Here is a 12,477-nt window from a genome sequence, read left to right as displayed (position 1 = left end):
TTCCATTCTTCAGACTAAGTTACTAATATATAAAATTCAGTCATCTGTAATCATAATGTAATTTATAAAAAATGTGAATTCTTGAGCATTTAGAGTACACATACTCAGATTTGGATTACTGATTTGACTTTTCTTTCCTATTATTCTTATTAAAAGTAAAGAACATAAGTAACCTTACAAATTTTCTATTTCCTCAGGCTGTTAAAATATACTGTGAAAGAATGCATGAGTAATAATGTATTAAGCAAAAGCTCATTACAGAACTTGAAATGTCCTTTGTTCAAAAAGACTGGGATAAAATTTCAGCTCCTAATCATCTCAGCATTTTGTAAAAGTATCTTCTACATTTACCTCACATGGCAAGAAGTTTTCTGTCTGGGTCTAATTTCAAAACACAAAGACTTTTATTGCTTCTTTTATTCCTGGGGAGTGCTATACTCTTCAAATTGACCCCCCCAAAAAAAACTTCACAAGGTTATCTTTTTTCCTATAATTTCATAAATCTAAAACACAGAGAGAACACAAAGTGATGATAAAAAATAATCAACAAATACCTTAGTCACATAAGTTCCTACACACTAAAAAAAATTCTTCCCAACTAGTTTTAATAACAAGTTACTAAAAAATTGCAAATGTGGCACTGTAAGGTTTTGCTCTAAACCTCACAATAAAGCAAGATATTACATTACTTTACACCTAATTCTTAAGATGAAAATACAGGCCAGTTGAATGGTCTGGGATTCAGGAAGCAACAGTTCTAGCTTACCTCATCATCTCTGTGTTTTCCTATTTCTCCAGAGCTTACAAGAATAAACTGAAAACTGAGTTTTACCTTTAGTTGTTTTATTTCCCTTGACCACCTTCTGTAAGAGATGCTAATCAACAATGAGGTGAAAAGAATATACTATGCTGTAAGTGAAAAATCTGAAGAGTTAAGAATGGGAACTAGACAGATAATGAACAAATCAGATAACCTGTCTCATGAAAGTACGTGTGTGTGGTGGAAATGTGTAGCATCTGCATGAGTGGCAGGATAATCAACAAAAAACATTTACTAGGCCTATTATAGTTCTTTATTTCTTTTCCTTACTGTATGATCATGCAGATATTGCAGTGTAGCTCAAACGAGAAGTACTCCATTATATACCTAGGAACTTATCTGACTGAAATATAAAAAAAATTAAAGATTAATCAATACATGATCAATATATACTGAAGAGACACAAAGTCAGTGTTAATCAGGCACAAATGGTTTTGTTTTTTAGGACTAGTGTTTTAAATACTTTCATTCTGGTGAGAATCAAGAAAAGAGCTAGCAGAAATGGTGTAATTTCCAACATGAAAAAGATAAAGAAAAAAGTGTTAATAATTTCTACCATATTATCTGTTCCAAATTATAATAGCAGTAACTCCAGAGGAGTCTTTAGAAACACTGAAAATACTCAGCGTTTGTCCTGTCCAGGCTATATCTGATCTAGGTATCAACAATGGGGTCTAGGAGTAATTTTTATAAGTTAAAAACTCAAAAAAAATCTAAATAAAGATGTTAAAACAACAAAGCTCAGAAGTTTTCTAAATGAGACAATCCCTAACTGCCAATGAAGTTTCATTTTTAGTAACATTTCTGATAAACCTGTGCTGTTTTGCCAGCTAATAATATACGTCTTAGGTATGACTGGAAGAATGTGTAATTTAAAGACAGAGGACTTTCCTTTTCTCAAGCGATAGAAACATTAGTTTTACTAATCTTCAGAAAGAGCCTAGTTTCTCATCTCTGATAGCTATTTGGATTTAAATTAGGACTTGATGAAGACCCTTTGAAAATGAGAGAGAGAGAGAGAGAGAGTGTGTGTGTGTATGTGTGTTATGCATAAGAACCCAAACTACTGTTGTTTATACATGCTTAATTAGAATCCTTTCTGTGGTCCTCAAATGATATATTTTGTTGGAATAGGACTTTAGGACTACATGGAAACTACACTCACGTGAAAATATTTTCATGAAAATTAAATGAAAATTAAAGTGTGCCCAGTCTGCTGCTTTAAAAGCTAACACACTACCCACAAATGAGAAATTTAAGCTTGTTACATTTTACCAATGAGCAGAAATGACTAAACAAGGAGACTTTAAATCACATAAACACAATGATTATAGCTGTCAACTGTGATGAAAGTACAGGCCAAATTAGAAGATTTTAATTAATGAATTTGCTTAGGTTTCGTATATGGAACTAAGTTCAGATTTAGAAATACTTAAATGACATATTTAACCTGTAACTTGAAATACAACTACACCTGAGTGAAAAAACAAAAGACATCCTATGTGCAAAAGTTGTTATGAGCATGTGTATAGCTAAACCTAGGCATATGCATCCTTGTTTAAATATGTATGTGACATGTCATGGGAAAGTGTACTCTTTCCTTTCAGGTTTGAACACACAAGCATCTTGTATTTTAATCCCTTTTGCTACTTTTAGCAAACAAACAAGAGCCTGGCATGCCTTCCATGTCTATTATGAGGTTATCACTTCCCTTTAATGATCTCAGCAAGTGAAAATATGAATACTGAACATAACGCTGAGAAAGAGAACAATAGAATAAAAAAACTTATAACTCTCAGAGATGACAGCAAGATCCTCTTCAACTGATGATAAAACAGTAATGGAGGAACAACTGAGAAAAGAAATGAGGCCCTCTACATGCAGTAAAATGGGGGTGACTCTCTAATATGCAGGAACCGCTGAGAGGCCGTAATGGAATTCAGTTGCAACGGCAGGTAAAATGGACCTGGCACTCTTGGACATTCCTTGGCACTAACAAGGACACAAGTTCACAAGTGCAACTGTGAAGTTACTGGAACACACTTGAAAGGTTTTGGGTTTTTACAGGATACACATCGGAAGGAAGGACTCTCTCACCCAGGTATACCCCAGCCTGAGTTATATCTGCTTTCTAAAAATGAGCTGAAATCTGAAATGAAATGTAAATGTTACTCTTATCTGTCAAATAGTAATTACCTTGGCAAATTAAGATTCTACAATTAAACCTAGTGACTAAATACTCCAACTTATTTAGGTATATTTTTTATACTTATGCTATTAATGGGTAACAGTTTTCCACTGCTATTCCATTAATAGTTTAATTCTACACATTAAATGTAGTACTGTATTTGATCATGCTGATTTTTTTTCCTATAGGAGACTAAAACTGAGGGAATGCAGTTTTTTTTCTGACTACTGGAATTTAGTTATTTTAATGACCCATCACAACCCGAGACACTTGGCAATCATGGGGTCAATGAGTTAAATAAAATGGTACAGACTGAATGACTGAACTGCTCCAATGCCTATAAATAAATATCTATGAGAATTTGCTTCAAATTTAGCAATACATCTCTTCAATAGTCTCCTGATAATCACTAAGAACACAAAATAAGATTCTTATTTGAAAAGCAAGATTAAGTTTTTTTTTTCATTAAGTTTTAAATTTGAATTATGCTTCCATTCACCAATCTTGCTTGGTTATCAAAAAACATGTCTCCTTTGAACTTAAAGCATATTTTCATAGATGTAAGAAAACAAAAGATCTATTTTGTTCACTCTGACAAAAACTAAAGATTGTGGCTATTTTATTTCTGATAAAGCAGTTTAAATCTCATGAATCTTTTAAGACTTATTTTTCAATATATATAATGTAGCAAATACAAAGTAACCCACTTCTCAGAAGAAAGCTTGATGAAATGAGCAGAATGTTTGAGGTGATGAGACAAAAAACAATGCTACATTTACTGAGTGTTTAGGAGAAGATCCTGGCATGGCCAATCAAGCAGCCTAGCCATGCAGAGGAGTCCTCAAAGACAGTGGCCACCATTTCAAAAATGACTAGTACACAGATGTCATACCACAAAACAAAACCACGCTTCAACTACTTTCCTCAAGCATTACAAAACTAATTTCCTATCTTCAACATTGTAAAAATAGACTTGTTTTCTCCAAAGGATCTTGCTGTCGACACTGATGGATCTGTGTTGCTCCCACTTAATACTGGCCCTTAAAGGCATAAATTATCTTTATCACTCCTCAATCCAATCTTACATAAAGTTGCATAATGCATGGAGTAAAAGAGGAATGAAGACAAAGCATGGAACCCTGTATAAGTGTGATGACCCAAAAGCAATCACACCAACAGCCAGAGGAAGTGGAAACTGTGAAGTGGTCTTCAATAATTTACTGTAAAGAGACAGAAATACACATGATAATGTTAACTTACTCAGTGAACAAAATCTGAATATAGCAATCTTTTATACTGTTTTGTAAAGTATTCTATGTGATTTCAGATAAAGTAATTTTTCACATAAAGATTTTAACAGTCCATATTTTTAAAAAAATAAATAAATTTTGGCTGGAAAAGAGAAAATTATTCTATTAAGTAAATAACCAGCTTTGCTTATTCTTTTAAATTTTAAGCACAAAAAAATACTAGTTGGACTTATATTCAGCAATTTGACTTCTTAAGAGTTTTATCTTAATAAAAAAAAATCAATAATGTAGCTAAGATATAGCTACAGAAATATTTATTTTCAACCTATTTAATATCAGCAAAAAGCTTCAACTCTCCCCAAAAAAACTTTAATTCCTAACAGGAGCATATAAGACAAGACACTAAATATTAAAAAAATACTATCAAGAAAGACTGTCACCTTTTTACTCTGAAAACAGAGAAACTGAGGGATTAAGAAATTTACCGAAGGACACAAAGCCTTAGATTTAAACCCTAGATCTGCCTTATTTTAGAATACCTCCAACTATCTGCCAGAGTCAACTGAAAACACTCTCAGAGCAAATAAGCAGTCAACGAAAGGTAAAATTTTATTATGGAAAATCTTAAACATATATATAAGTAGATTAACAGTACAATGAACCTCAAGGACCCATCCACCGGCTTTAGAAATTATCAAGTCATGACCAATTCTACTTCATCTATATTACTACCTACTTTCAACTCCTGTATTTTCTTGGAAGTAAACTTAAATATCAAATATCTTAAAATACTAATCCTTAAAGATTAACTTTTTAAAGAAAAAAATTATTATATACTAACAAATAAAACCCATAATTAAGAAAACATAATACATTTGCACATAAACTGTATATTTGCATATAAACCTAATTACTATTAAGGGATCACCTTTAGTATCGTCTATGTAATTAGGAACAAAAGGTATGTTCCAGACATAAAAGAATACCAGGAACAGATGAGAGAAAAATAAAGATTAAAAGACTATACCTTGACTTTACTGAAGTAGTGTAAGTATTTCCAAGAACTGCCATGGTTGGAATAAGGATAAATGCCAAAGGTTTGCATGGATCAGGATTAAGTTTAAAGTAATACCTAGATCAGAAAGAAAAAAAAAAACAAAAACATAAATCAACAAAGCATAGCCCATCATTTTAAATTATCAGAATCAATAAATAAATTTCAAAACCTTACAATTACAATGTGGATATAAGAAAGCTCTAAACTGCTCAAGAAATCATTGATAAATAAATTTTGCTCTACATTATCTTTATATTCAAGGTTTTAGATGGAGAATTATGTTCAGAAGCTACTAAAGGAAATGAAAATATCCAATATGGAAGCACTTCCTTTCTGTAAGTATATGTCTGAAAGGTCATATAGAGCCGAAATAGCTCAGTTGGGAGAGCATTAGACTGAAAGGTAATATAGAGATAATATTTCATAAAACAAATTATTTAAAATATATTTAAACTGTTCTATTTAAATATGATAAATAAAAGTTTAAACAAAGTAACTGTCCCTTATTTTTTTTTTTAATTTATTGTCCCTTATTTTTTAAAATCCAAATTCTCATCTCTTGCATTGAGTGAGATACCTACAGGCTTTCAGAATCATAAATTTGTGCTCCTGAAGTGGTTTTCTCCCCAAATCTCTGATCAAAAATCTGGACCTTGATTAAAGTAAGGGATTTGTTACTAAGTCACTTCAGTCGTGTCTGACTCTTTGCATCCCTATAGACCATAACTTGCCAGGCTCCTCTGTCCAAGGGATTTTCTAGGCAAGAAAACTGGATTGGGTTGCCATATCCTCCTCAGGGGGATCCTCCTAACTCAGGGATCGAACCTGCATCTTTTAAGTCTCCTGCATTAGCAAACAAGTATTTTACTAACACTACCTGGGAAGCCCAAAATAGGGGACAGAGGAAGGATATTAACATCTGGTAACCAGTGATTTAATTTACTGAACTTGTTTTGATTCATCTGACTTTTCAAAAAAAAACCACCTCCAATATGTAGATAATTTGAAAATTTTACATCATCTCAAAAATCTATATTAGTCAGGAGTTCACTATTAACTGAATAAGAGAGGTTTTTTTTAAAAGACAATTTACTAAAAACTAAATATTCTAGAAATAACCTTAGAGGCATTTTTAGGCTTCATTTAACCTAGGACACAAATGACAGTTTTCAGTAGTGAAATACCTGATGAGTAGGACACATCAGAAAAGTACACACTTCCTTCATTATTTCTGCTATTTTAAATGTAGCATTTATCCTCCCCTCAATATAAAATTGATCATAAGTAGAAAAATTAAAGCACTAACATTATGAATACCTTAAGTCAGCAAAATAAAGCACATTTTCACATATTTCTAGACTCAAAAAAGGTTAAAGAAAAAGTAAAAAAATAGAATTCCCCCCTGATGGGCAGATTTTAGGGAAGTTTATATTCTCATGGAAAAAAAGAAAATGTGAATATGCTAAAAATAAATTTCAGGTGAAAGCTTCTTGTTCTTGAGAAAGTTTTATGAACCATTAGGAATCTTGCCTGCAAGTCTCTATTTACAGATATTTATCACTTATACACACAAATTATAACTATATAAATAAAACTTACCTAAGATTCTTTAGCCAATAAATTAAGGATGGCATGCTGAGTAATACAATCCATGTTAATAAGTTAATCAAAGTACTGTGCATGCGAAGACTATCTTCAGCATCACTGGCAGATAAACGGAGATGGTGTACTGCAGAGTCTTTATGGTGATTGGATTTTTTTTCACTTCTTCTCGCGTGTTTGGGATTCTATAAAGCAATAAAGCAAAAACATTGAGATATTAAGTAAAGTTATGTACTCGATTTAGAATCATACTCAATTATCGAACAGCTGAATAAATAGTTTTTTATTACCAAACTGATACGAAATACTGAAAGTATCTTATTTGAAAGTATTTTAAAACAGTTGTCAGTTATAAAACTCATTCCATTGACTTGCTATTTCCACTGCTAAGACTATATCCTCTTAAGTAATTACTTGAAATAAAATTTAAGAGATAATTTTGGTAACAAAAACAAGTACTAACATCAAATTAAATGACAATCTCTAAGTCTTATTTTAATATTCATTAGGTTCAATTTTCTTAAAGCTATTTAAATTCATAATACCTTCTAAATATTGTAAAATTCTAAGTTTTTTAAAAAAGATAAACTTTTATGTTTTTCCATGTTCTATAGAGTTAATGAAAATAAAACTTACCACAGTCTGACTGTTTTTAAAAGTTGTTAAGCTGGCTTGCAGATGAACAATCTATGAAAAAGAAAAGACATTAATTTTACTTTTATTTTGAAACAAAAAAACAACCATTTTTATTGAAATTGAGAAGCATTATAATTTGAAATTTTAAAAATCTAAATAAATAAAAATCCATTTCAACATTTAAAAACATTCTTTTAGAAAAGATAAATAATAGTTACATGTGCTTGCTATCATGGATTAAAAATCAGAAACAAAATCAGAGTATGTTGGGGCTAGTATATAATGTTAATCTTTCCACACTGTGTGACCCTATGCTTGAATGGTGCCTTGCTAATGCAACTTAAAATGTCATGTAAGCCAAAAATTTGATTATATTCAGCACAGTATAAACATCTTAACAGGTGTTATATAATCTAAATTTTTGAAAATCGAAGCTCAATTATATAGGATGGTAAAATGTTTACAAGAACCTGGGAAAGTCTACAAATTTATTAGGTGTGCTTAAGTATTTGAGAAAGTTTTTCTTTTCTTTTTTTAAAATTTTTTAATAAATTTATTTATTTTAATGGAGGTTAATTACTTTACAATATTGTAGTGGTTTTGCCATACATTGACTTGAATCCTCCATGGGTGTACATGTGCTCCCCATCCTGATCCCCCCTCCCACCTCCCTCCCCATCCCATCCCTCTGGGTCATCCCAGTGCACCAGCCCAGAGCACCCTGTCTCATGCATCGAACCTGGACTGGCGGTCTGTTTCACATATGATAATATACATGTTTCAATGCCACTCTCCCAAATCATCCCACCCTTGCCTTCTTCCACAGAGTCCAAAAGTCTGTTCTACACATCTGTCTCTTTTGCTGTCTTGCATATAGGGTTATTGTTACCATCTTTCTAAATTCCACATATATGCGTTAGTATACTGTATTGGTGTTTTCCTTTCTGGCTTACTTCACTCTGTATAACAGGATCCAGTTTCATCCATCTCATTAGAACTGATTCAAATGTATTCTTTTTTTTTTTTTTCTTTTTTCTTTTGATTTTGCGAGGGTCAAATGTATTCTTTTTAATGGCTAAGTAATATTCCATTGTATATATGTACCACAGCTGAGAAAGTTTTTCTTACTGTGTCAGTTGTTTGAAATATTCACCTAAAAAACTAAAAATGTTGTATTTAGAAATCAAATTAACTTATATTTATAAATCAAAATAATTCTGAATAGTTTTTTCTGGTGGTCATACTTTTCCTTTGAAAACTGAAAGTAACCTATAATGGCATGTATTTAGTGATAAAGTGTTAGTTGCTCAGTTGTGTCTGTCTCTTTGTGACCCCATGGACTGCAGCCCATCAGGCTCCTCTGTCCATGGGATCTTCCTGACCCAGGGATGGAACCTGGGTCACCTGAATTGAGGGCAAATTCTTTATAGTCTGAGCCACCAGGGAAGCCCATTTGTAGTAAGTGCAGATGCAAATAAGTCTTTGCTAGGAAAAAAAAAAAAGGAAAAAAATTATTATCCTTTCTGATATCAACTAATTCTACATAAGGTTAATGTGGAGCTCATGCAACTATATAAACCTGAATTTTCCTGCAAAACTGTCAGTCTTTTTAGAAGCGTTTTTCATTTCCTCAGTAAAATCACCAGCTTAATTATTTTTATCATCGTCTTACCATTCTTCAGCAACATTTGTAACATTCTACATGTTTCAGCATGTTTCAACAACTTGATCCCATTGACATAACGATTTATTTTGTCTATTATCCATGTTCAAAGAAAAATTATGAACAAACTGTTTTAGGAGAATGTTTTTCAAAAAGTTAACATTATTTGCCAAAGCATCAAGTAATGTGAAAAAGATTACATCTCCTCCCCTCCCTTTGTTTTTAACAAAGAAACTCAATTCAGATTAGTAACTTCAGTTCTACAGTTAATTTCATATATCTGAAATAGTTAAGATGTTAAAAAAAAAAGCTTTACACATAAGCCTGTTATATAACAGAATGTTACTGCAACAGTGATTGAAAAAAAAATTTTAACAACTATGGGTAATTCTATGCCTGCTTGATACACAACTCAGGCGTTCTTGCTTTATTGATTTGACATACCTTAAACACATAGTAAAGATAAGTAAGAAGTATGGCAAAGGCTCCACAAGTTGTCCAGCTAATGAGGATCAAAACAGTTGTCAAAATGGGCAAGTCTGGTGACATTATCTTGATGTCTTTAGGAAGTTCAGAGGGCCTGGAATAACAAGAATAAAGATTTTAAAAGCATATTAACAGTTATTTAAACAGTCACAATTAAGGAGAAAACAGTATAGTGCTCTGCCAGCTTCTCCTTATTAATCTGCAAGCATTAAAGTGAAAGTGAAGTCACTCAGTTGTGTCCAACTCTTTGTGACCCCATGGACGGTAGCCTATCAGGCTCTGCAGTCCATGGGATTTTCCAGGCAAGAATACTGCAGTGGGCTGCCATTTCCTTCTCCAGGGGATCTTCCCAACCCAGGGATCGAACCCAGGTCTCCTGCATTGCAGACAGATGCTTTACCGTCTGAGACACTAGGGAGGCCCTAATCTGCAAGCATTACTATAAGGTAAATAGTAAAGCTTTTTAAAATAAAGATGATGGTGTCACATATTTTAAAATTCTATTATATACTGTGATAGTTTCTCTTGCATTTAGATATACTAGGGATAATATCAGTACTAAAAGAGAAAAAATATTGTTAAAGATAATTATTACTTATAGGCTCTGTATCATACAATCCTGATCTTGACATGAAAAGACATCATTTTCTGTTTTTAAAGTCTCAAGGTCACTCAGACATCTCATAATGTTAATGTCAGAAGCACTTCAGAAGAAGTAGAGGAAGAAGTATCATGAGGAGTTAATTAACAGAAACTACATCACTGGTTTAACCTGAAAAACCTACTAGCAACTTCAAACCATGCCTTTGGATCATAGTAAAACTCTAGGCAATGCTTGTGAAACTCTTACACATGTCATCTAATCTGATTCTACATATCAAGATTGGAGTCGCTTGCCCTCAGGCTTGACAGAAAACCACCACTTAAATCATGCCAGAAAAAAAACACTTCCCCCTTGGAAAAATTTAAATGGTAAAATTTAAAAATACTCGGGCATTCTGTTAAACTTTTTCGATTTTTTGACCATCTTAAACACTATGGTCAAAATCAAATGCAGCATTTAACTTGAAATAAATCATTATCTATGACAGAAACGTAAGTATGAACACTAACCGCATGCTTTGCTACTTACACATTTTTCCTTAGACATTATATTTTAGTGAAAGCAAATTAATCTTAAGGTTCTCTATCAGAATATTTTTTCTTACTTAAGAGCAATAAGAAAGCTTTTAGTCACTCATTCTTTACCTTTTCAAAGCTAGCCACAATGAAGAAAGAAGTCTCACAGATGTAGAAGAGAGCAGGCCACCCCAGTAGGCAGTACATGTCCCAAACAGAAAAAGAATCAAAGACACAAGGGGGAAGCACATACTCTGACTAGTTAAAACGATGGCATCTAATTCTGGTAACAGTAACATATCCCATAATTCTTTGAACCATTTATATCTGTGGATAAGAGGAAACAAACAAGAAATCAAAGCAAATGATATAACAAAAGCAAAAAATCAACAACTCTCATTCAAGGATTTAGCATTTGAAGCGTTCGACCATTCACTAGAGTTCCCAAAGTTCCATGGTATTTAATTTGTAACTATCCTGAAAAAACAAACTTCAATTCCTTCTAAGGAACTAGTGAGTCTACTGATCTTCAAAGATCCGAGTCTTCAGTCTCAAAGCAGTTTTACTGCTCTCTATTAATCCTTGAAGTTACAATTTTTTTTTTTAAAAGTTAGAAAGACAATAGCTAGTTATAACAACAAAAGAAAAAACATCTAAGTAATGCTTCTTAACCCTCCCCCCCACCCCCCCCACCCCCCCCGCCAAAAATCAGAATAAACTAAGAATGCAGTGTTAAGGAGGGTAAAGAGATCTAAAATATACTTTGTATGGGAAGTAATAAAAAAGTGTCTGAGGCATTGTCTTGTCAGTATCTTACAGCACTGTGTGTTCATAAATCTGGGATACCCAAAGATCATGGGCTGAATACATTCTTTTGGAAATGTTAAAGTCCTGGTATATTTACAGATTAAGTTTACACTGTAATAACTACTTTTCAATAAATACTTTTGAAATGGTTAAACTACTGAAGTAAACATTGAAATGCTTATTTGGCCTTTGCCTAAGAGAAAAATTCCATTTATTAAAACAAGTCAATTGTCTTATTTGTATGAAAATTTAAGCTCCATATTTGAGCCAAGCATAATATTGTATACATAAAACCAAATTAAAAATCACAGATAATAAAACTTACCCCAACAGAAACTTAACCATAATTACAAAAGGATCAACTTTGTATGGTTTGGCTTCTTTATCCAACATAGCAGCATATTCTAAGCAATGACCTAGTGATTAAAAATATATATATGTAGTAAAGAACTCACAGTAATTAAGTATGAGACATATTATATCCTGCATTGTTTACAAGAACACCATATTACATGTGAGAAAGCAAGAGTCTGTATTACTCTAATTTGAAATACAATCAAAACTACAATGAAGTACCACCTCATTCTGGTCAGAATGGCTCACTAAAAACTCCACAAACAGTAATTGCTAGAGAGGATGAAATGGAGAAGGAAATGACAACCCACTCCAGGATGCCTGCCTGGCAAATCTCATGGGCAAAGGAGCCCTGCAGGCTACAGTCCACGGGGTCACAAAAGGAGCTGGACACGACTGAGTGGATTTGCACTGCAGAGAGGATGTGGAGAAAACGATATACCTTCTACACTGTTGATGGAAGTGGAAGTTGGTGCAGCCACTATAGAAAACAGT

At 32.8% G+C, this 12,477-nt stretch overlaps 1 protein-coding gene across 2 annotated transcripts in view; it reads right to left on the bottom strand.

Annotated features, from left to right (window-relative positions):
- Positions 1 to 400: 400 nt before the first annotated feature.
- Positions 401 to 12,477, bottom strand: part of PGAP1 (post-GPI attachment to proteins inositol deacylase 1) — a 73,375-nt gene continuing 61,298 nt past the window's right edge. Inside the window, exons 21-27 of one of the 2 annotated variants that reach the window (XM_065930909.1) lie at positions 11,954 to 12,044; positions 10,951 to 11,148; positions 9,661 to 9,796; positions 7,554 to 7,604; positions 6,915 to 7,102; positions 5,286 to 5,390; positions 401 to 4,228 (exon numbers count right to left, since the gene is read on the bottom strand). In XM_065930909.1, coding sequence (XP_065786981.1) covers positions 4,090 to 4,228; positions 5,286 to 5,390; positions 6,915 to 7,102; positions 7,554 to 7,604; positions 9,661 to 9,796; positions 10,951 to 11,148; positions 11,954 to 12,044 — 908 coding nt within the window. In that variant the 3' untranslated portion in view covers positions 401 to 4,089. The remainder of the gene's footprint in view (positions 4,229 to 5,285; positions 5,391 to 6,914; positions 7,103 to 7,553; positions 7,605 to 9,660; positions 9,797 to 10,950; positions 11,149 to 11,953; positions 12,045 to 12,477) is intronic. The other variant, XM_065930911.1, reaches the window with a different exon arrangement.

Source organism: Muntiacus reevesi, chromosome 3 (genome assembly GCF_963930625.1).
Source record: "Muntiacus reevesi chromosome 3, mMunRee1.1, whole genome shotgun sequence".
NCBI classification, from domain to species: domain Eukaryota; kingdom Metazoa; phylum Chordata; class Mammalia; order Artiodactyla; family Cervidae; genus Muntiacus; species Muntiacus reevesi.
Note: the sequence above shows the minus strand (reverse complement) of the source record. Positions and strands in the feature narration are given on the sequence as shown.